The sequence below is a fragment of the Phasianus colchicus genome, chromosome 23 (genome assembly GCF_987193195.1).
Source record: "Phasianus colchicus chromosome 23, bPhaCol1.hap1.1, whole genome shotgun sequence".
Classification (NCBI taxonomy): Eukaryota; Metazoa; Chordata; class Aves; order Galliformes; family Phasianidae; genus Phasianus; species Phasianus colchicus.
This window is the reverse complement of record NC_143458.1, coordinates 1,696,678-1,719,928: the sequence shown is the minus strand read 5'-3', so window position 1 is coordinate 1,719,928 and position 23,251 is coordinate 1,696,678. Positions and strand designations below refer to the sequence as shown.

The following is a 23,251-nucleotide window of genomic DNA, read 5'->3' as shown; positions in this document are numbered from 1 at the left end:
TCTTTACAGAGAGTGGTGAGGTGCTGGAACAGCTGCCCAGAGAGGCTGTGGAAGCCCTGTCCATCCCTGGAGGTGTTCAAGGCCAGGTTGGATGGGGCCCTGGGCAGCCTGGGCTGGTATTAAATGTGGAGGTTGGTGGCCCTGTATGCGGCAGGGGGTTGGAGCTTCGTGATCCTTGAGGTCCCTTCCAACCCTGGCCATTCTGTGATTCTGTGTGTGCCCTCACAGCACAGAAAGCCAACCAGATCCTGGGCTGCAACCAAAGCTGTGCGCTGGGACACCTCGCCTGGAGCACTGCGTCCACAGCTGGAGTCCTCAGGGCAGGAGAGATTGGGGCTGTTGGAGCGCGTCCAGAGGAGGGACACAGGAATGGTGGCAGGGATGGAAGCCCTCCCTGCGAGGACAGGCTGAGAGCTGGGGCTGTGCAGCACGGAGAAGAGAAGGCGAGAGAAGGAGAGCTGAGAGCGGCCTGTCAGCATCTAAAGGGGCTGTGAGAAGGGAGGGATGGACTCAGTAGTGGGGTCTGTGTGATAGGAGAAGGGGAAATGGCTTCAGACTGCAAGAGGGGAGACTGAGGCTGGAGATGAGGAAGAAGGTTTGGCACTGAGGGCGGTGAGGCACTGGCACAGGTTGCCCAGAGAGGCGGTGGTGCCCCGTCCCTGCAGACAGCCAAGGTCAGGCTGGAGGGGCTGTGAGCACTGCTGGAGCTGTGGGTGTCCCTGTGCACTGCAGGGAGGCACCAGGCGGCCTTCGAGCTCCCTTCCCGCTCAAACCGTTCCCATCCCCCAGGCTGCACACACTCGCGGAGCCGCTCCCGCCTTGCCATGTCTCCTCCCGGCCGCCGTACGGCGCTGTGGCTCCGCCGTTCCCGTGGTGCCGCGGGGCGGAAGATGGCGGCGGGCGCGGGCTCGCTGGTGGCGGCGGTGTTGGCCCATTCGGGCCGCCTGGACAAGGAGGATTTGGGCACCCGCATCGGGCGGCTGTCCCGCCGTGTGGAGGAGCTGAAGGCAGGGCCGCGGGGCGGGCGGCGGGGCGGTGCCGGTTTCGGTGTCGGTGACGGCGGTCTCTCCGCAGGGCGAAGTGTGCACCATGATCACCAAGAAGTACAGCGAGTTCCTGCCCGGCATGCAGAGCGCCGAGGAGCTGGTGGTCAGGGTGGACGGGCTGTCCCGCAGCATCGACCTGCTGAGGGCCGGCGTGGAGAACGAGGTCACCGCTTTTGTCCGTTTTCTCCGGGTTTAACCCAAGCTGTGCCTCCCCCCCCCAGCCCCAGGTGTTTGCGGAGGGCACGGAGGGGCGGCGGCACCCGTGGGGTTCGTTTGGATGACGCGCGGTGCGGAGCAGGAGCAGCCCGGTGGTGCTGGGCCCGTGGCTGAGCACAACGGGAGCACTGAGCTCCTTCTGACAGCCTTTGGTTAACGCGTCTCCCTCCCACGCCTTGAAAAAAACCTCTGATGTACACAAAAAGCAGCAGTTTGATGGAGTTTCTAGTGCTTATAAGGATCCTTATGGCAGAGAGCGTGATGGACGGCCATAGAAATTACAGACACGGTCATTATCACGTGCCACAGCAGGTGTGCTGGTAACACCAACCTGCCATCCTCCTCCCTGAACCATCCCGGGCAGTGAAGCCACTGGGTGGCAGCCAGCCCACAGCAGGGAATGGAACCAGATGGCCTTTAAGGTCCCCTCCAACCCAAACCATGATCCTGGTAACAAACATTTTCTTTCTCGTGCTTTTGTCACCATCAGGAGGAAATCTGCCCACTAACATTTGGCTGCTGTAACTGAAGTTTTTTTATTTTAGGTTCAGCGGGACCTAAACGTTGCTGTGGCTGAATTCACTGAACTGAAGCAGCAGCTGGAGCAGGACACGCTGGTTCTGAGCATCCTGAAGAAGCTGCAGGAGGTGAGGAGGGAATGTGGGAGTGCAGCTTCAAGTCATTGAGCAGTAGTCTGCTGCCTGTGGCACCATACTGGGCTTCTCTTTCAAACAGCTAACTGCAGCTCCTCTGTCTCTACCTGCATTGTTAAAAATCTTGTAGTCTGATAGTAGGTACACAGTTATATATGATCCTCCTTGATTTTTGCAGTTCGATACAGCTCTGAAAGAGTACAACACTGCACTGCTGGAAAAGAAGTACATTGAAGCAGCTCAACAATTGGAAAAGGTGATAATGATTTCTTAAACGGATGGCAAAATTGTGGAGAAATACTTTCAGTAGGTTTCGCAAGGCCTGCAGTTACCCATGGTTTGTGTTTGACATTTCCCACCAGGCACGAAGCAGCCTGAAAATGCTGGAATCCCGCAAGGGCTTTGAGCTGAAGATCCTGAAAGCACTGGGCACAGAGCTCACAGTGCAGACACAGAACATGCTCTATCATTTAGGAGAGGAATGGCAGAAATTGGCTGTGTGGAAGCTTCCTCCTTCTAAAGGTACTCAGTTCTAAGAAGGGACACAAGATGCTCAGTTCTCACTTCCGATGCTCTTCTACAGGAGCCACGTTTTGTGGAAATGGAGAGAGGTGGAATATTGCTTTAGCCACCAGCTGAGAAATGCAGTAGCTCCTCAGATCTGCTGCATCTCGGAACATGCTTTATCAGAGAGTTGTTTCTTCCTTTTCTTTAGAAACCATTGGCCCGGAGTCAGTGATGCATTCAGAATTGCACTTATGCACACTGCCATCAAAAGAGGAAGAGATTGCAGGCCCACCTGTTGCTTCTGTGCTGCAGGCTTTTGCTGTCCTTGGAGAACTGCGCACCAAGCTGAAAACTTTTGGTAAGGCAGATCTGGCTTTTTCTGTTTTTCTTTGTTTTGCATTAAAGATGCTGCTCTTTGCTGAGCCTCTGTGTGTTTTATGTAGCTAAAATGGTCTTTAGTGAAACCAGACCCAGTGTTTTTTGCCTCTTGAATATTCTCTGGTACAGCTAGTCCAGGTGGTGTTTCTTCCACTTCATGTGGAGAATCTCTGAATCCAAAATAGGTTGGGCTTCCCTGAAAATAAACCTGCCTACCTGCTGCTGTTTGAAACCATACATTTATTTATTTGCTTCATTTCTCAGGCAAGCTGTTGCTGAAATACATCCTCAAGCCACTGATTTCATACCCGTTTCTTCAGCCATTCATAGAAGAACAGTCAGATGTGGTCATCCTAAAGTTCAAGTCAGAGAAGCCTGACTTGGATCATTCTTCTCCTGTGGAGGTTTTTGACAAGATAAAGTTTGTTCTTGAAGTTCTTCACAAATACCTGCTGAGTAAGTTGTCTCCCTTTTGGCCTTAGTCTGAGTTGCATATCAACACCTTGTTCTTGTAGCTGGAGTGGAAGCTGTCTTGAATAGCTGGTTGTTAAGCAGTTGTCTGTAAGATCTAAGTAGCTTTTAATACTAAAAAGTAATGTAAATTCAGATATTGATCAGAACTGCATGTGGTTTGGATATGAAGAATATCTTCATTATGAAATTGTGGAACAGTTGAAGTACACTCTTTTAAAAGACAGGAAGATTTGAATGAACTGGTGAAGGGTCTGGTCCACGTATATTAAAACCCACTTCTGTTCTCTTCAATTCAGATGTGCCCGTTGAGCAGTGTGTGGAAGATAAAAAGGAGTGCAGAGTTACGCTGGCAGAACTGCTGGGTGATATGATATGGGAAGAGCTGTCAGACTGCCTCATTCAGAACTGTCTGGTGAATTCAATCCCAACCAACAGCAGCAAATTGGAGCAGTATATAGAGGTAGGTCTCAAAATCTTTCAGGTTTATTTAGTGGAAATACTACGTGACCATCTTCAACAGAAAGCTGCAGCTAAAAGACTATTACTGTGTGATCGTGGCCTCCAACTGAGCCAGCTTTTTCCAAAGGATTGCTGAGAGCTGTTAGGCAGTGATCTTTACAGCCAGGTTTTATTCTTTACTTCCATCTGAGTGGAAGAATTTCTGTCCAGCTTTAATTGTGCTGTTTGATTTTAAGAAACTTGCAGTCCACAGGTATCGATGGAGAATGTGTCTGCTCTTTTCAGGTGATTAAATCCACAGAGGAATTTGAAAAAGCCTTGAAGAAAATGCAGTTTTTGAATGGAGACACAACAGATTTACTGAAATACGCCCGTAATGTCAATTCCCACTTTGCCAACAAGAAATGCCAGGATGTGATTGTGGCAGCCAGAAACCTGATGACCTCAGAAATACACAATACTGTAAAGGTACTGCTGTTGAAACATCCTGTTTTTCTCTGTGGGAAAATAACGATGCTGTTAAAGAAGGCTTGTCTAGGACAGCTGAGTCCTTTTATAGAGGACTACTATCTAGTGATCCTGGCAAACCAGAGTTTCAAAGTCTTTTTGGAAGTTACTCAAGTAGGTTATCTCACCAGCTGGGTATTTCTTAAAGTACCCAAAGCTTACTTTTGTATTTTTTTCTGGCTAGGGTTAGAAAAAGAAAAGAAAATGTAGAGGTTCACTTGCAGGGCTTGCTTCTAGGCATGAAACTGTAGGTTTTCATGACCTGTGTTATTCATGAGTCATGAGACCTCCAGCAGTCTCAGGGGATTTCTGCAGCTTAATGCTTACCTTGAGGCTCAAATCAGTATTTCTGACCTCACACAGTCTCCTTTCTCTGAGCTCTAATTATAGTTATGCTTTTCTTTTGTTTTCCCTTAGATCACACCTGATTCCTGTGTAACCCTACCAAAACTTCCTGATCCTGGGTCTGGAGATCATGTTAAAATGCAAAAGACTTCTAAACTCCTTCCTAACGAGATGGTCAATTTGGAGAATGACTCTAAACTGAGCCAGTACACGTTTTCTTTGCCCACGTGCCGCATCAGTGCATCAGTGGAGAAGCTGATGGAGCTGGCTTATCAGACACTGTTGGAGACTACAGCCAGCACAGATCAGTGGTAAGAATTACATCTCAGCCTGTAACTTCTCAGATATATATCGCCTTTGGCAACACTAAGCATCTGCTAATAGATTAGAAGAAATTCATAAGAGCAAAGGGTACTTAAAAATTAGAATTAATCATTAAAGTTATGCTGTGTTTTGGCTAAAGGCTGCATGCCTGGGTTTGTGCAGGAGGTTGATGCAGCAGGAGTACTGGTTAAACAGAGCAGCCTTTCAGGCTCTGTGTTTCAGGGAGCATTCAGGTGCGTTTTGCTGTATTTGAGCTATTGCAGCACTGACAGCACAGTGACTCCATAGTGTGCACAGGGCAGCTCACAGCCTCAGTCTTCTGGGAGAAATGCTACTGCTGTGTTCACTGCAATACTTTATTCTGTGTTCTGTTTATGTTGTTTAAAAAGATAAAAGCCATTTCTTTTGTTCCAACCCAATAAGGGATGGCACCCTAAGGTTCTGACGTGAGTTCTTGCTTTCTTTTTGCATGTGTGCTGAGTGCAAGCAAAAAACTCCAGCTCTGCATCTGTCAGGGCTCTTGAAAGAAAACAGTGGAATGTTCTGAGAAGCTGCATACAACCAGTTTTAAAAACTGGAGCCCACAACCCTGAAAAGGGAGAGTTTCCCAGGTACTGAATGCCCTGCACTGTACTGTGGCAGAGAGGGCTGAGTACGTATGCATACCTACTGGGAGAAAGGACACTGCTCCCTTTGTTTGTGGGGTTTCACATATCTCTGTTCTGACATGTGGTCTGAAGCTCATCTCTTCCACGCTGAACTTACAAGGTCATCACAGCTCTTGTGAGAAGCCTTTGTGAATTGTCAAAATCAACCAGGGAATGGCAATAAAGACAAGATCCTTGACAATTTGTTCATTAAGGAGAATATGCTTTACCACTAATAAAACTTTTTTTTTTAAGAGAGGGGTGAGAGTCACTTGGCACACAAGATGTTAATTCCAGACACACTGACATGAACCTTATTTTCTTTGTAGCTGCATACAGCTCTTCTACTCCGTGCGGAACATATTCCAGCTGTTTTATGATGTAGTACCAACATACCACAAGTAAGTGTGTGATGTGTATTACTTAAGGCCTGCTTTGCAGTCAGAACAGTGCTGCTGGAACCATCCCACTTGATCTCTCTTTTGTCCACCACATCCAAAAGTTACTGAGGACTTCCTCCAGTGGGAAAAAGCTGATGCTTTTAACCCGTTAATAAATCATACTTGTTGCAAATTATTTGCTTGAGAGTTTCTTAGCTGGCGGTCTTATGATCAAGGAGATGGTTTTTAATATTTCTTTTGGCATGAATGAGATGGGTTCTGTGCCTGCTGGCCCTTGCATGGGTGGGAGCACAGGCAGCGTGAGCTGAAGTTGCATCTTCAGTATATAGCTGAGTCTTGTAAACTGGGTCTTACAGACCTCTACCATATCCAGCTATTGGGTAGCTAGAATAGAGCCCTCACCCTGGGCTTTGACCAGGGGTGAGGCTTTTAAGATTTTTCATGTTGCTTTCCCTGTAAGAAAGAGCAGCAATGAGGATTGTAAGTATACTTTTCTTCCAGCTGGTGGTTTTATCAAGCATTGCTTGCAGTGAGTTATTTGCAACATCTCTTTAAGTCAGACTGTCCATATGTCAGTTGAACAGAGCCAGGCCTAAATACATACATTTCTTCCTTTCCTCTTCTTCCTGAGACAGAGAGAACCTCCAGAAACTACCCCAGCTCGCAGCTATTCACCACAACAACTGCATGTACATTGCTCACCACCTGCTCACCATGGGACATCAGTTCCGGTACCGCCTGACCAGCATCCTGTGTGATGGAGCAGCTACTTTTGTAGACCTGGTACCTGGCTTTAGGAGACTTGGTAATTTTGCTTTTCAGTGTTGAAGTACCTTGATAGATGATGTGGTAGTTAATCCTGGGTTTTGTTGCTGAATGATTCAGAATGTATCTACTGACTCTGTAGACATCTGTTATTTATTGAGTTTGGGGCAAGGAAATCTTGATAGGGAGGTCTGGTGGAGCTCCTGGCTCTAAGCAATACAGCTGTATAGGACTGGGCTATTTAAGCAGGGCTCACCTTGTTTGGTGCATAGCTCAAAGAGCAGACTGTTATCCAGTGAGGTGTTGTGGCACTCAGATATTTGGGGATCTGCTGCTGACTCCTCTGACACTTTCTTTCGGTTATTCTTTGGAAACAAGTTCTGAAATAAGCTTCTATTAGTTTAACAGGAACCTGTCATCCACAGTGAGCCCTGCTACTCAGCTTTCTCAGAGTGCTGTAGTAATCCAAGCTGTGCAAGAGCTTATTGAATGCAGTGGCTGGGCCTGATTGAATTGGCTCTGCGAGAATGATTGGAGACTGGAAATTTCTATTAAAAATATAACACTATGGCAGGTTTATTATTCAGCACTTACAGTCTCTAAATCAGCATCAGCTGAGCAAACAAATAATTGCTTCTCTCTGTTTGTTTTTTCTCTTAAAGGGATGGAGTGTTTTCTGGCCCAGATGAGAGTACAGAAAGGAGAAATTCTAGAGAGGCTGTCAAGTGCCAGGAATTTTTCTAATATGGATGATGAGGAAAATTACTCTGCAGCAAACAAAGCCATAAGGCAGGTAGGCAAGGCAAAGCTGAAGTTGGATGTGCTGTTGTCTGTAGATGCTGTCCTTGGGCTGTGCCTTATTTTATGGGATGCTGAGTTCATGTCTGCTTGCACCAAGACAGCAGTTTCTTAATCGTGAAGTTTTTCTGTAGTACATATCTAGGGTGTTTCATTGCTCAAGGAAAAGGTGTCACGTTTCTGATAAGCTGCAGTGCAAACTGAAGATATTGATTTCTTTTAAGGAACATCTGCTGTATGTGATACTTCATTGCCTTGTGCTTCTTTAAAACTTGTTTTGGTCTGTGTGCAGTATCCTTATCATTTTGTGCTTCTCTTAACATTCTTCTTGATAACATGTTGATAATATGTAGCTGTTACATTCCAGGTATTGCATCAGTTGAAAAGATTGGGGAAAGTCTGGCAAGATGTCCTTCCAGTGAATGTGTACTGCAAGGCTATGGGCACCTTACTGAACACAGCACTCTCTGAAATTGTCACTAGGATTGCTGCCCTGGAGGTAACTGCATGATGTGGACATGCCAAGCATAAGCATGGTCTAAACAGCTAGCATTTATGACCTCCAGAAGCTCTTTACAAGCTGAGGTTTCAGGGGAGCCAGTTTTAGTCTATATCTTGAAGGGCCCTTGCATTGTCAGTTAAGTGAAAGGGCTGCTTTTCCTGTAGCAGCTGTGATGCTTTCTTATGCAGTGCCTGCCAAAAAGCTTTGCTTTCTTTGTCGTGCTGGCATTACCTGCCAGTTTCCTTGTAAACCAATCAGACCTTCTTAATAACCACTTTGCCTCGCAGTGAATCTGCTCTTGAGAAGCACAGTCCTTGTTCTGAGGTGACTGCAGAGAACTTGATTAAATAGCTATTTGTGAAATATGTTTGTTTGAGAATATTAAATGCAATCCAAACCATGGCTTTTTGTCTTCATGCACACAGCCCCATTTTGGGGTTTGAGTTGGCTTTTGCCTTCATTTCACTTACTGTTTAGTGATCCAAAATCATATCTAACAGCTCTTTTGTTAACAATTTGTTCAATTCTTGGATATTCTTTGTTCAATTCATGTATATTCTTTGTTCAATTCTAGGATATCTCTGCAGAAGATGCAGATAGGCTGTACTCACTCTGTAAGATCATGGTGGAGGAGGGACCTCAAGTTTTCACTCCACTGCCTGAAGAGGACAAAAACAAGAAATACCAAGAGGAGGTTCCAGTCTATGTGCAGAAGTGGATGACATTCAAAGAGCTGATGATCATCCTGCAGGCCAACCTCCAAGAAATAGTAGATCAGTAGGTATCTGCAGGCTAAACTGAAAAGTCTATTTTAAATACCTAATGAAGTAATTCTGGACTCAGATTGCATGCAGCTAATAGGCAACTAACTTGTTTTGCTTCCAGACTTAGTACTGTTCCATGCTTGTAAATGCTTGATGCGTTTCACTCTACTTTAACCATTCATTACAGGAGTTGGAGAACTGCTGTGGCTTGATGTGAATGCCCCAAAGGTTTGTTTTAATGTGAAGTTGCCATGCAGTTTTGTTAACCAAAGCTCTTTCTCCTTTGTAGGTGGGCAGATGGGAAGGGACCTCTTGCAGCTGAGTTCTCCCCAGCAGAAGTGAAGAGTCTGATCCGAGCCTTGTTCCAGAACACAGAAAGGAGAGCAGCAGCACTGGCCAAGATCAAATAGCTCTGTTATCTCCTACACGTTGCATCTTCTGATAAAGCGACAGTGAACTGAATCTTTTAACTATTTCTTTTAGATTTGACCTTTCTTGTACTGGACTATAAAAAGCATAGCTTTGGGTATGTGCTTCCTGGGGGCTTGACTGGGGGAGAGGTTTCCTAGCTCCCTGTATGTAGGGCAAATGGTTTGGCTCTGTGAGTCTCAGACCAGGAAATCAAAGTGAGTAGCACATGAACACTAACTGCTTCTGCTCCATCTGCCAGGCAGGTGGAATTTGGGCTTGAAAATGCCATTTCCTCCCTGGAGGTATTATGCACAGATCCTAGGTTTTGCTTTGAGCTGGTGGGTGTACAGTCCTGGTAAAGAAGAGATGCTTTCTGTGGTGTCTGCTAAATCCTCTTGGATTTCATCTTTCTGTAAGCCCAGCATAGGCAAATAAATCAAGTCTTCTCTCCAGCTTCTCTTTGTGAGAATGAGCAGTGCTGGCAGATGGGGCTGTCAGTGCAGCATGCTGTACGTCATCTCAAGCTTGTTTGCCTAAGGGACTTACAGAGGGATTTCTATTTCTCACTCATCAATCTTTTTTACCTACGCAGTTTTACATCAGGGGCCATGTAGCCCCTTTGTCTCTTACCTCGTCTGTCCCTGCGAAATACAGATGAAACCACCATTGGTGATAGCATTTGGTCTCCTAAGAATGCTCAGGTGCCAAATTTTGCTCTTCCCCACCTGTTCTGCTCAGGTTTCCCTGCAGAGCAGACCTTGAAAGAGTGAAACTGGAGGTGGGGAAGAGGAGACCTCATTCCACGTCAGCTGTTTACCGGGTCAGAGTGTTTTGCACAAGTGGCAGAATTCCTCATGGCTTTATTTCTCATAGCAAATATCTTAAACCTGACTTTCTGTCTTCAGTCTCACTGCCAGCTATGAAAGCCATTCTGCTCCTTCCTTTCCCCTTCTGTTAATGAAGCAGTAGGTCTGGCGTGTGTTGTCTTTGCAGTGGTAACTTTTCTGTCCTTTAAGGATGAGATAAACGTAGATAATCTGAGAAGGGAATTAAATGTGCACTCACAGCATTGTCTTTTACTTTAGAGAAGGCCACGCTTAAGACTTCAAGAAATGTATGTTTATTTTAATTGGAAAACTCATCAATAGCTGTTGTTGAACCATAGCCCTGAGGCCACCTGCTGCACAAAAACTATTTCCTACCATGTAATGCTTGCAGACAAAAGTTTCAATCCTTGAGAGCTAAATATTTTAATACTGTTGTATCCTTTTCATTTGGACTTTGATCTGAATTCTCTTTGCATTCCTGACCATGGGTGCAGTTCTCAGCTTCCAGCTGCAGAACTCAGCAGCTCACACCACATCCAGCCTGCAAGAAGGCAGCAGGGATGGCAGGCATCACTTGGACCTCCAGCTTTTCCTTTTTTCTTGTGTATAATTTCCCTCCTTCCCCTCCACACAATTCAGCCAAGGGCTCAGAACGTTCCCACACCTCTTGTATCTCCTGGGGAGTCCTTGTCCTTTTCCATATAGCAGTCAATAAAAAACCAAACGCCACTTCTCCCATGGGCATCATTCACAGAAATGCAATTTGCTATTTTCTTTAATAAACTATTTATACTGGCCACGTGTTCTGGTGGTGTCTGGTGCCGTTCCTTTAGGGGTTATAGGAACAGTGGGAATTAGTGCTAGGCTTTTCTTCACATAGATGTGCAATGGGCCGTGCGTTGATGCAGGAGGTTTCTCCTTGCTTCTAGTAGATCTGGATAAAGGAAAGGAAAGCATTGGGGTGAGGGCGGGGTGCTAACAGCAGTGCTGGCAGTGGGGTTTCTCTATGCAATGCGCACAGCTGGAACTGAGGCTGAAGGCGTGCTGCTGTTTGCTGCAGCCGTACCTCAGTGATGTGATAAATCCAGGGCAGAAGCTGAGCCACGTTGGTGTAAACCCCCGGGCGGTTTGGTTCAGCACAGCCCTGGCCCCAGCTGACGATGCCCACCAGGCGCCACGCCAGCTCATCCTGGCAGACCAGGGGGCCCCCGCTGTCGCCCTGCAGCAGAGCAGGGATGGGAGCACAGCAGCACTCAGCCCCAAAGCCCCTCTGCTGTGCTCCTGCCCCTGGCCGCCCATCACCTGGCAGGCATCGATCTTCCCCTGCTGGTACCCGGCGCACAGCATCCTGGCCGTGAGCTCTCCTGCATACATGCACGAGCTGTTGCACCTCTGGGTGCTGATCAACGGCACCAGGGCTTCCTTCAGCGTCTCAGTGAGTTGGGCTGGGGAGGGAGGGACAAAGAAAGAGGGGAACGTGATCTTAGGGAGCAGGAGGGGTCAGAAGGGGCCCCCAGTACAGGAAGGATGTGGAGCTCTTGGAGCGGGTCCAGAAGAGGGCCACTAAGATGGTCAGAGGACTGGAGCACCTCTCCTGTGAGGAAAGGCTGAGGGAACTGGGATTATTTAGCTTGGAGAAGAGAAGGCTCCGGGGAGGCCTCATTGTGGCCTTCCAGTACTTAAGGGAGCGGATAAACAGGAGGGGAACGGCTGTTTACCAGGGTGATAGGACAAGGGGGAATGGTTTTACACTGAGACAGGGGAGGTTTAGGCTGGATATTAGGAGGAAGTTTTTCAGCCAGAGGGTGGTGAGGCACTGGAACAGGTTGCCCAAGGAGGCTGTGGATGCCCCATCCCTGCAGGCATCCAAGGCCAGGCTGGATGTGGCTCTGGGCAGCCTGGGCTGCTGGTTGGCGACCTGCACACAGCAGGGGGTTGGAACTGGGTGAGCATGGTGGACCTTTTCAATCCAGGCTATGTTGTGATTCTATGAACATGGGGTCACACTGGGGGACTCGTGGGGCTTGAAGATGAGGAGAAGCAGTGGCAGAACTGCGCATGCAGCACAGGAAGGGCCGGCAGGGAGCATGGACAAGGCTTACCTTGGTCAGGCCTGGTGTAGCCCCAGCCCGACACCCAGCACGGCGTGCCTGGGAGCAGGTCCTGGTGGGAGGGCAGCAGGCACAGAGCTCCAATGGTGTCTGGTGGTGAGGGGATGGGTTGGGCCCAGGACTGCTGGTAGCACAGCCCCAGGTGCCTTCCCAGCAACGAGCAGCTCTGGCATCAGCCAAAGCACAGCCGGGCTGTGCACACTGCTCCCCACATGCCAGGAGAGGCTGAGGGTGCCTCACAGCAGCACTTCACCTGAGAAATTCAAGGGAACTCGCAGCTTCATCAGAGCGATGTCGTAGTCCATGCTGTTATCGTTGTACAGCGGGTGAGAAATAACCCTCTCCACTGGCACCCCGGCCTCCTGTTTGGCCGAGCCATGAGTGACACCAGCATGAACCGTCCAGCCCGATGCGCTCCGCCGCCGGTAGCTGAGGGGACAGAAGATCCCGCAGAGCCCCCAGCACAGCCTCTGAGCCCCCGCTGCAGGTCCCGTGCTGAGGGCAGCCCTGTACCTGCGCACGCAATGGGCGGCGGTGACGATCCAACGCGGCGCCAGCACGGAGCCACCGCAGCGGTGCCGGGAGCCGTGGCGGATGCTCACCTGCCAGGGCCAGCGCCCGGGGGCAGCATCCATGCCCCCCACCACGCGGCCCCCGGGTGCCGGGCGCTGCCCGCAGGCTGCAGGAGGGCCGGGGTTCAGTGGGCACGATGGGCTGCAGGTCGCAGGTATGCAAAGAGGGGGGGACCCACCTGAGCACTGCAGTGCCACAACGCGGCCCGACTCGCAGCTGCTCCTGCGCATGGAGACCGCGCTCAGGGAGCTGCCCGCTGGGTGAAGGCAGCGCCTGCCTCTTCCACCAGCACGGCCCAGGCCTGCCCTCACCTGATCTGCCACGCATCATCCAGGCTGGACCCCACCTGGGCAAACTCCTGCCCATCCTCCATTCTCACGTCCGTCAGGTTCACCCCCTTCTGATGTATCGCTCTGCAGAAGGAACAGCAGCAGCCCGGGGAGGAGTGGGCTGCTGCCCTGCCCCCACCCCTACCAGCACCCACCTGAGCGCCCCGAGGTGCTGGCACAGCCGTGTGCCCAGCGTGGGCTGCCAGTGCTCATGGCAGGCCAGCAGCCATCCGGACCGGTCGTGTGGCCGCACAGCCAGCAGGGAGGCACCTGCCTGGATCCTGAAAGACACTGACAGCACTGACCTCACCTCCCTGCAGCGCTTCACGAGGGGCTTACAGCGAAACAAACTGCACAGCAATCTGTTTGTAGTGAATGCTAAACCACGCATAAAACTTTTGAAGCGTTCTCAGCCCAGCTCTGCTGAGAGGGCGCATGCAAAGGTGGGACCACGCCGTGCACTGCGGCTGGGGAATGCAGGGGGATGCAAAAGCAAAGTGAAACCATTGCGGCATGCAGCTGAGGTAGGAGAGAGGTTCAGCAGAGATTCACTATCCAGGAGTATCTCAGGTTTAGCAGGGGCAGTGGGAAGGGGGAAACCTCCTCCAGGTGCCCCGCGGACCACAGGCTCCTCCTCCTCGCCCTCACTGCATGCTGTCACAGTATCTGATGTCTGTGGCTTGGCCAAGCCCTGGTGTGGCTGTGGACCCCCCAGGTGCCACCCTTTGGGAGAGGAGAGCAGCAGGTGAGGCGTGCGGCTGGGCAGGGTGCTGGGCATGGAGCTGGGGCTGTTCTGCAGGTACTGACCCAGCAGCCAGGCCCCGGCCACTGCTGCCGCCAGCAGCCCCATGATCCCAAGCAGCAGCAGCAGCAGCCTCCAGGTGGTACAGAGAGTTTTGGCTGATGCATTGGCAGAATCTTTAGGAAACAGAGAGAGATGAACACAGCCTCATCCATCCCTCACCCCTTCATCCCCTGGATACATCCCCAGGTCCCTGTGCCCCTATGCCTAGGACACTCCAACCTTTTGCCCCGAGGTGATGCACTGAAGCCATGGGTCCTGGAGGAGGCTGAGACCCAGGCAAGGCCCCTCGCTCCCCCTGCCCACACACAACTCACCGTGCTCCATCCTCAGCTCTGCAGCATCCCCAGTGCCAGGCAGGTGGTGGGGACGGTGCTCAGCTGCATCCGGGCCCTGGGAAAAGGAGCAGGAAGCAGATCAGCGACAGCCCAGGTGCCACAGAAGAGGACAGTTCTGCTCAGCAGCACTGCTCACCATGCCTGCACTGTGCACACAGCCACTGCTTCCCCCAGCAGCTTGGGTTTCCCTCCCCGTGCCATGCGCACCGCAGAGCTCAGGGCGTGCTGAAGGGGCTCCTTGTTTCAGCTCCCAACCCATCTCCCAGCTGCCATCCCCCTCCCCCCCCCAAAGCTCCTCAGTGAGAAGCACCCAGAGCAGCCCCACGGCTGTGGGCACGAGCAGCCAAGCTGTGTTGAGCTGGGCAGACCAGAACAGCCAGCCCACAGCTGCTGCTTATCATCAGCCCATCTGCAGCCAGGTGCAGAAGGCCCAGGTGCTGCAGGGGAACAGCCCCAAAGCTCCTGCCAGGCTGCCCCTTTGGTCTTTAGGCTCCTTTGGTCTTTAGGCTGCAGCACACCCGGAGGAGTAAAGGTCAAACAGCAGCGGCTGGTTTCCCATCTAATTTCTTGCTGCTGAATGACAGCTGGCTGCTGCCCTACAGGAGGGGGAGACTTCCCAGCCCTGCAGCTTGAAAGGAAACTTCTCTTCTTTACACACTCCTCCAGCCCAGGAGGCACAGCTGATGGCTGTTACTCAAACGATCATTGCATTTTTAATGCTGTTTACTCGAGGAAAGCCCCATGAATACTTCACAGCTCCATCCTGCAGGTTCAGGCTTGGCAGGGGACCCAGCAGAGCCAATTCCAAACACTTCATCTTATCCCTTTGCCATCTGCCTCTGCCTGTACTGCTGGGAAGCTCCTCAACTCCAGGACAGGAAGACATGTTCAGGAGACTCAATAACATCTCCTTGGTTATTCTCATACTTCCTGCCATAAATCCCAGCCTGGGGCCTGGATGCTGCAGTTGGCTCTGCCTGGAACCTTTTATCTGCAGGGACACAGTGCCACAGCATTTATTGTCCCCCACGTCTTCTGCAGGTCACCCCCCACAACTCCACTTAAGCCAGGCAGAAGAACCTCAGCCAGATTCCTTTTATAATACTCTTTTTATTTGATTAAAGAATTTGTATTCTTTGTATACACTGGAATGTGCTCTATTCCCTAGGCCATTATTGTACAGGGTTACAAAAACTGGGGTTCTGGTTTTTAAATATTACCCTCCAACAAATTTAATAAAAATGCTCCTTTGATGTTTGAACTAAACTCGACTCCATTTTAAAATCATACAGACAAGCAACTCCTGAACACAACTGAATTAATAAGATTCATTGTCTACTTCACTACAGAACAGGGTTTGCTTTCCCTCCCCCAGAACACATCACCCTCCCAGGGAAAGAATCAGTTTATTTCCTTGCTGGCGCTGTTAACAGAGGAGAGACCGCTAACTTCTTTGGCAGAGGACCCGATGGGAACCAACACACTTTCACTGTGCTCTCTGCTGCACAGTGCATGGTTTTAGGACTCCTGAGGACAGGACACCACTTGGATTTCACCTGCACGCTCAGCCCAGCAGCCCTTCCCATACAGCAGCTAGCAGACCGCATGCTGTGTTGGTGACTGCCCCAAAGCAAGTGGGTGGGATGGATCTGGGGGAAGCACAGCTCTGGGGGGACAAAGGGATGCTATGCAGGCAGAGGAACAGCTCTGGGTGCTGCTCACGCTCAGACCAACCCAGCAGACTTTCAGGAAACTACCACTTCCCTCTCCTCCGCTCCTAAGCACCAAGAAAGAACGCTAGTTTGTGACAGGTCCTAACCCCACTCCTACTGTGTGCAGGTGAAGCAAAGCAGGCTCCATGCACGCCTGCACCCTGCCAGGTAAAGCAGTTCAGCCTACCAAGACACTGCCATAGCCTGAGCCAGGACATGAACCTTGGCCAGGGAGTTACTGCAACACAGCAAACCTTCAGACAGACACCTCTGGGTGTTGTTCTCCCTGCAGGGCAGACTGGAGCACTCAGAGCCGCAGCCTGTGCCACCTACAAGCCCACGGTGACCCAGCCAACACCAGGAGAGGCCCAAAGGACTCCTACAGATTTGGGGCTGAAGTCCACTGCTGTACAGCAGGGCTGGAGGGACAGCAAGGAGCACTGCAATCGGATCTGAGCAGCGAGTCCACTTCTTCCAGATGGAAGGATCCAGAGAAGCACTGCATCACTGAGTGTATCATCTTTATGCCTATTTTCATCACCAGAAGCAAGAGTTGAAGGCTGAGGAGAAATTAAAATGGCAGCACCAGCAATGGAACAGTGATAATTAAAAACGGGTGAGTGCGATGTCTAAGTAGGCTCTGGGACTGAGCTCCAGTCATCTTCATGGGAGATGGGGAAGTATCAAAGCCAGGTTCTCTGCAGAGATCTTGTTCTCCTGCTAGCCAGTAAAAATCTGCCAAAGAAATTCGTAGCCTTTCCCCCCCATGAACATGTCAATTCTCTGCCAAAAATGTCTGTGACCCAGGACACTGCAGATGGCACACAGAGCCATGTGTCTCAGCAGAGAGGGCTGTGGCGTTCCAAACATTCAGAATAAACTTCGGCCTCTTTTTTTTTTTTAATTTAAAAATTTCCTTTGCAATTTCCCACAGCTGGCATTACAGGATTTCGTACTTGTCCACCAAGAAGGTGGTTTCAGTAGAAAACCTTACAGGGCTGTTTCCATCCACCTGGGTCACTTTGGTAACCTGTGGAGATAACACATACAGCAAGGTCAGCATTTAACATCGCTTCCCAACACAAGAAGCACAACTTTCCAACTCTGACACAGTCAAAAAGGACAGAAACAAACCAGAACTTCTGAACCACAAGTCAGTGTTTATGAAAGTCTCTGGCCAGAGGATGCTGAGGCAGCTTGACAGAAGTAAAAACCACACTGCAAAGTACTAAGCCCCTGCAGGAACCAGATACTGGTGTCGTCTGCTCTCACTCTGAAAGGCAGAGGAAGGGGCAGTCTCAAACACACACTGAGCATAAGCAAAGCAAGAGATCACAGCACTGTTAAAGAAAAAACTGTCCATGGTGGACATGCTCTTCTGAAGAAACAGCACAGCTAAAGAACATCAAGGACAGAGGCAAACATGTGGCACAAGCAGACAGTCTAATTGCAGCTACAGCACAGTCTGCAAGCACTCCCAGTGAGCACAGCTCTCAGGTGACTATACCTGTATGTTGCAATAGTTCTTTTTGGAGATGAAGGAGACCTGTACTGGAAAGAAGTCATTTGGCTGCCCTGCTATGCTGAACTCCAGGCTGCCACTCTTGTTTTTGGCATCTATCACTGGCAGGCACCACTCAAGGAGATTTCTCCGGCTGTCATGGCGATATTCACCATCGATCTCCCCAATCACCGGGGCACCAACACCAGACCTAGAGTATGCAAAGAGGAGTTACAACACCACGTCTGCACAGAGCTCAGGAAACACTTGTCAAGCACATGAGCTTGGCCTGATCTACAAACCCAAGAGGCTCAGGAGCTGACAGGATATATGAAGGGTCAGGCACAGAACATTACTTACGGTAAAGGGATCATGATGACCACATCATTCAGTTCTAGGCTCTCCTCCTGCAACTCGTATTCAATGTTTACATCACAACTGTTCCCACTTTCTGACGGCCAGCAGTTAACTGAGAGTAGAAAAAGTGTGCTGAAATATACGATCTTTGTAGGAAGAACAGCTTTCAAAAGGTTACCTACTTTGAAAAGCAAAGTAAAACTCTAACCAAGAAATTCTGTCAAATAAAATCTTTGTTTTCTTCAAGAATGGAAAACAGACATTAGTAATAACAACAGGTATTATCCAATGGAAGGCACAGAGAAGTCTTCACCCCTTCAATCTGACAACGTAGCTAACTGCGGAGCCAACCCAGCTGCTGAAAGGCAATGTGCAAGCAGGCAGCTCACAGATGGACACCAAGCTCTCCCAACTGAGCTCCTGCCTGCCCTGCACACACTTGCACTCACTTGTCAATGGAATGAAGGACTCTTCCGTCGTCTGCAACCTCCACTTCAGCACACCCACATCACTGTTAATAGGGAATGATTTCTCTGGGTTCTTCAAACCAATCTGTGATTCTGCAGTAAACAGCTTCTTGTCCACATTTGGATGAGTCTGAAATGAGAACAAAAGCCGAGGCTGAATCAGCTATGCAGTGACTTCAAGCCTAAGGCAGAGCAGTATTTCAGAAAACCCATGTTCCAGAAAGACAGCCCTATACATCCCTGAGTTCCTTCCTCTGAAAAACACACCCTGTTTCTCTATCTGGCTCATAAGCCCTACTATAGCACATGCACTTCTCAGCCTGAAATTCTGTCCAGATTTCTCAAGTGACCTTCAACCTTTCCACAGGATCTAGCCCAGTATTTACACTGCAGTCTATGGTGACTACTCCCATTTTCAATTTATCAGCTGAAAAGGCTGGGATCAGATCATAGCACACTAACACACTCAAGTATTTCTGATATTTTGCCCCAGAGAACAGTATTAGGATGGCACACCAATCACTTTACCTGTAATTGCACTCCCCTCTTGTCTTCATTTTCTACATGCAGGCGAATTCGTGCAAATTTTTCATCAGAGATGTGCAGCATGATCATGCCATGCAGCTCCATATTCTGTAAGCCCCCATCACGGCCACAAGTCAAGGAAATTTTCTCCTCTATTTTCATATGCACACTGGATAAGCAAGACAAGAAATTAATGTTCAGCAAGGACAGTCCATGTGCAGTGAACACATGCTCCAAAGAGCATGACGGCCCCTAACAGAATGACACTGACAGCTCAACAGATGCACATGTCAACTGAGGGGAACGTGGATCTATGAATACAAGTCTGGAATGAATGGAAACCCATATCAGCAATACAGCATCTTGATGTGCTGTTCACTCAGAATCCTTTTACCACATAGCAGAATGGCTCACAGCAGAAAAGAGCTTCTGATTTGCTCAAAGAAACTCTGAATACTTGTATTCTAAGATGCAGTAGGACAGAAGCTATTCGTATCTGGGTAACCAAAAAAGTGACAGCTACTTTAACTCATCTGTTGGGGAAAAAAAAAAAAAAAGAGAGACATTCCAGAAGGCATAGGAAAATTCCCAATCTGAGCAAAACAGAGGATGTGCATCTCATTTTAACTAGGGCACTTTCAAATCAAATAAGCTATCTACTCTTTTGTTGCTGTGCTTTCCCAGATTTTACCCATCATCTTTTAAAATAAAGCAGCACAGATCACAAAGCAGTGAGAAGACTGCTTTCAGAAGGAGCATAATACCTACCTCTCCATATTAATAGGTGGTGCAAGAACTTTGGCTGCTTCTGTAGAGCGTTTGCCTACAGAAGTCATGATGTTTTCTCCCTCTGATTTCAGCTTGTCCACAAAGTTGTCCACCTCCTTCCCTTTGGCACCAAGTTTCAGAGCTTTACTGGGACCTGATGGTCTAAATAAAATGCGCAAACATCTCCAAGTCAGTTCAGCACAGCAGTTTTATCCTTCCTCAGTCTGATCCTTCAAGTTTTGTAACTTGACTATCTCAACAATATTGAGCTCACTTCAGTGAGAGTACACACAGGGGAGGTCTGACCTTCCCTATCTTCTTCTAGAGATGGAGGCATACATATAACCCATAATTACAGCACAAAACGCTCCTTGCATGGCCAGGAGAGAGAAAGCTCTTGATTCCCAAAACGTAGCACCAGCCTGACAAGCACTAACCAACAACAGCAGTGCCAGCCATACGTGACCACTCCCTTATGTACTCACAAACACACCAGTTATTTCAGCACCTGTTCATCCATGAAGACTCAGGAAGAAGCCAACTGAAACCCTTCAGACAACACTAACTACTGCCAACTGCACACCTACCTGGACGGCGCTGGTGCCACTTTGGGCTTCTCTGTTTCAATGATGGTCTCTGTGATCATTGCTGCTGTTGTGCCCCCAGACACAGCCGAGCTGCCGAAGCCACCAAAGCCAGGTGCTTTCTTGCCCAGCCTCTCTGCATCCCTCCTGGCCTGCTGCAACTCCTTCGCTTTACGACGCATCTCAGCTTTTGCTTCACGTTCCTGAGTCTGAAAGAAAAGATGAAACTTGCTAAAGCTTCGCAATCTCAGTCCGTACAGCAGCTAACACTGTCATCTTACAAACACTTCTTGAGAGAGCCAAGGATGGGCATTTAGTGCACAGAAAAGCTACATATCTTTAAAACTCTTACCAAAGTGGAGTAGCACCTTTGCATGAAGTAGTGCTACCCAGAGCACCACAATTACTCCCACTCACCTCTCGGACAGCTCGGAACACCTTTTCTTCATGCGAGTCCATCTCTGTGAAGGTCCGAATTTGTGCCAAGTTTACATTCTCACGGTAGCCCAGGGCAACAATTTCATCAAAGGCAAAAATCAGGTCAAAGCAGTGCTCAGAGATCTCATTCTCCTCTAAAGCTCGACAGTACTCAGGGATCTAGGTAGGGAAAAACATTGAAAACAGATGCAGGTGTGACATCAGCACCCATTAAGCTGCTTTTCATTCCTTTATATTGTTGATAAACAAAATGGAGTTTTGTGACTGTTTGATTTTCCTCAACTAAAACACTTATGGAATATTTTAGCGCAGTTTTAACTTTGTAATTCACAGGAACCAAAACAAACACACCCTGTGATGCTAGTTAGTTTCCTGAAGATCCTTCAGCTGCACACAGATAGTTGTTTTATAGTTAATAGTTTATAGTTAGTAAAAAAAAAAAAAAAAACCTGCAAAAACTCATTAGAAATCCATTTAGAGGACTGCTACACTTCTCAATCGCATATTGTGAAGCCACAGAAGGAATGCAGTTGCTACCCAAAGAAAATAGAGAATATTTGACACTACATTTACAGCATCACCCCTTTGGCCTCACCAGTTAAATGGCAACCACGGATTTCTCAGATATAGTTCAAAATTACCACAAAAACATCAAAGGTTACTTCCAGGCCAGGAACAGGCTGTAGAAAATCAACTTGTTAGGTGAAGACAGAGTGCTTCAGCAACAGCTCACCACCAGCTTCCCTTGTCATGGCATTGTTTCAGGCTACACATGTGAACTTTGCAGTAAGTGACCCTGATGTGTAGATCCTTACCACTCTAGAGAAGAGTCGGAGTGTTTCCAGGTCTTCCAGGATGTTGCTGTTTTTCGTGGTGATCAGCACCATGTAGAGCTTCTCCATCGGCTGATACACGTAGCGCACACTCTCCGTTTCCACAAAAGTGTGCTGCTTCCCAGTGTTCATGAGTTTGGGGAACGCTGCCAGCAGCCCCTCGATGCGGGTTCGGGTCATCTCCACGAACTGCCGGGAGACGATGGCCTTCCCTGCCTTTGTGCAGACAGCTGCCGCCAACAGCACCTATGGGGACAACACAGCTCAGCTGTGCCCATCTCGGACACTCCACAAAGCTGACGCAGCGTTGTGTGCAAAGAAAGGATCACTGCCAATCACACTTTACCTTCCCAGTGAGCTCGTTTCCTTAAAACACAACTTGAAGCATCTTTCTGCAACCAGCATCAAGAATTTAACTATTCCACAAGCACATCCACCTCTGTTACTCTCTGCAGACATGCTCCAGCCCACCTTCTGTGCTAGCAGCATTTAAAGCTCTCAGTCCTACATTCAGGCAAATGCAGTAAATCCACCTCTTCCTCCATACGCAGGGGTTTGACAAAACCCCAACAATGCTTTAGGCAAAGGTCTGCGTTATTGAATTGTCTGTTAGTTCAGCCCCAGCAGAAAAGTCACAATAAATACTGGAATGTTTTGAAATGGGACATTTCTTCCCAGTGCCACGCTTACCCTGAGCCAGGTTAATAAAATATTGAGCATTATATTAATTACAGCACGTGGATGGCTCTCCTGGGCATTTCACAGATGTTATCACACCAACAATAAAAAGGCAGTAAGGCAACTGCCCATTTACATTTTCTCATTCTCTCCACCTCAACTTCTTCCTGAAATACTTCACTCACAGATTAGTTTCTTAATTAACACAGTCAAGATAAGGCAGTTTCTAAAGCTAAGATCCTCTAGCTCCCCAGCCAGTTTTATTCACAGAATTTTAACAAGAACAGCACCAGAAGCTTTCAGTACATGGAGATTTCAAACACGAACCCCAGCCAACAGCACGGCCGGCTGAGCAGCCAGCACCTGGCACAACTGCTGTACAATGAGTGGCCGCGGGGACCCTGCAGTCAGGGACATCCTGAAGAGAGCGGGTCAGGCACGAGCCTCCATCCCCAAACCGCTCAGTCCGGGACGGCACCGCTGATCCCAGAGCACGTCGGCCTCTGCTGTCTCACCGAGCAGCAGGTCGTGTTCCGGGAGGGAAAGCTCACAACTCCACGTCACCCAGAGACAACGGGACGCAAATGACCTCCACCCGAGCTGCCAGCTTGGGGGCAAGGGACGAGGCCCGGCTAAAGGTGACAGCCTTCACAGCACCCATCGCACAGCGCACCGCAGGCCGTGCCCACCAACCCCCCACGGCTGTAAGCGGCGCTGCCCGCCGCGTGAGGCCGGAGCACAGCCCTGCCCCGGTGGCCGCACGGCTCGGGGGGCGGCCGGGCCCTTCGCAGAGCCGCAGCGAGGTCTGAGAGCCCCGCGGCTCCGCCGTGCAGCCGCGGCCCGGAGATGCGGCTCTGCGGGGCGGGCGGCCGCCGGGACGAGGCCGGGGAACCGCAGCAGAGCCGCCGAGCGATGCGAGACCCGGCCAGGCCCCGCGCGCCCCCGGGGTCCCGGGCCGGCCGGCAGCGGGCCCCGAGCACCGCGGGCAGCGGCCTCGCGAGCGAACGGTCGGCGGCGGGCCCGCCCTTACCATGGCGGCGGCGCTCGGCTCGGCGCTCGCTCCCTCGGCGCTCCGCGTCCCCTCGGGCAGCCCCACAAGATGGCGGCGCCGAGCCACGTCCCCAGCCGGAAGCGGCGCCGCGCACGGCGCGCGGGGCGGGGCGGGGCGGGAGGACCCGGAGCGCGGCCCTGCGGGCGGCTCCCGGCAGTAC

The 23,251-nt window shown here is 49.8% G+C and overlaps 3 protein-coding genes across 9 annotated transcripts; 1 reads left to right on the top strand and 2 right to left on the bottom strand.

Moving 5' to 3' along the window:
* Positions 1-854: 854 nt before the first annotated feature.
* On the top strand, positions 855-10,821 carry ZW10 (zw10 kinetochore protein). Its single transcript, XM_031599914.2, has 16 exons — positions 855-1,007; positions 1,075-1,209; positions 1,808-1,909; positions 2,094-2,171; positions 2,278-2,437; positions 2,631-2,780; positions 3,065-3,256; positions 3,571-3,734; positions 4,019-4,201; positions 4,658-4,896; positions 5,886-5,957; positions 6,593-6,762; positions 7,385-7,515; positions 7,888-8,019; positions 8,597-8,799; positions 9,076-10,821. Exons 1-16 carry the CDS (start codon positions 891-893, stop codon positions 9,194-9,196), a joined length of 2,349 nt encoding a protein of 782 aa, XP_031455774.1. The 5' UTR covers positions 855-890; the 3' UTR covers positions 9,197-10,821.
* Positions 10,808-15,162, bottom strand: LOC116233178 (transmembrane protease serine 5). 7 transcript variants are annotated; one of them, XM_090123462.1, is made up of 11 exons: positions 14,314-15,162; positions 14,157-14,232; positions 13,193-13,328; positions 13,020-13,121; positions 12,887-12,930; positions 12,649-12,814; positions 12,389-12,564; positions 12,127-12,225; positions 11,327-11,469; positions 11,091-11,243; positions 10,822-10,958 (listed from the first exon to the last, which is right to left on the bottom strand). In XM_090123462.1, exons 1-11 carry the CDS (start codon positions 14,434-14,436, stop codon positions 10,950-10,952), a joined length of 1,227 nt encoding a protein of 408 aa, XP_089979588.1. In that variant the 5' UTR covers positions 14,437-15,162; the 3' UTR covers positions 10,822-10,949. The 7 variants fall into 7 exon arrangements, with proteins under 7 accessions (XP_089979583.1, XP_089979582.1, XP_089979585.1 ...); XM_090123457.1 differs by adding an exon at positions 13,845-13,955 and having other exon boundaries at positions 10,808-10,958; positions 11,091-11,469; positions 12,389-12,930; positions 13,193-13,760; positions 14,314-14,365; XM_090123456.1 differs by adding an exon at positions 13,845-13,955 and having other exon boundaries at positions 10,808-10,958; positions 11,091-11,469; positions 12,389-12,930; positions 13,193-13,760; positions 14,157-14,435.
* Positions 15,163-15,267: 105 nt separating this feature from the next.
* On the bottom strand, positions 15,268-23,179 carry ARCN1 (archain 1 coat protein complex I subunit delta). Its single transcript, XM_031599929.2, has 10 exons — positions 23,071-23,179; positions 21,345-21,608; positions 20,509-20,688; positions 20,095-20,300; positions 19,508-19,669; positions 18,743-18,908; positions 18,197-18,344; positions 17,751-17,859; positions 17,397-17,601; positions 15,268-16,919 (listed from the first exon to the last, which is right to left on the bottom strand). The coding sequence occupies exons 1-10, from the start codon at positions 23,071-23,073 to the stop codon at positions 16,830-16,832; spliced, it is 1,533 nt and encodes a 510-aa protein (XP_031455789.1). The 5' UTR covers positions 23,074-23,179; the 3' UTR covers positions 15,268-16,829.
* Positions 23,180-23,251: the final 72 nt, after the last annotated feature.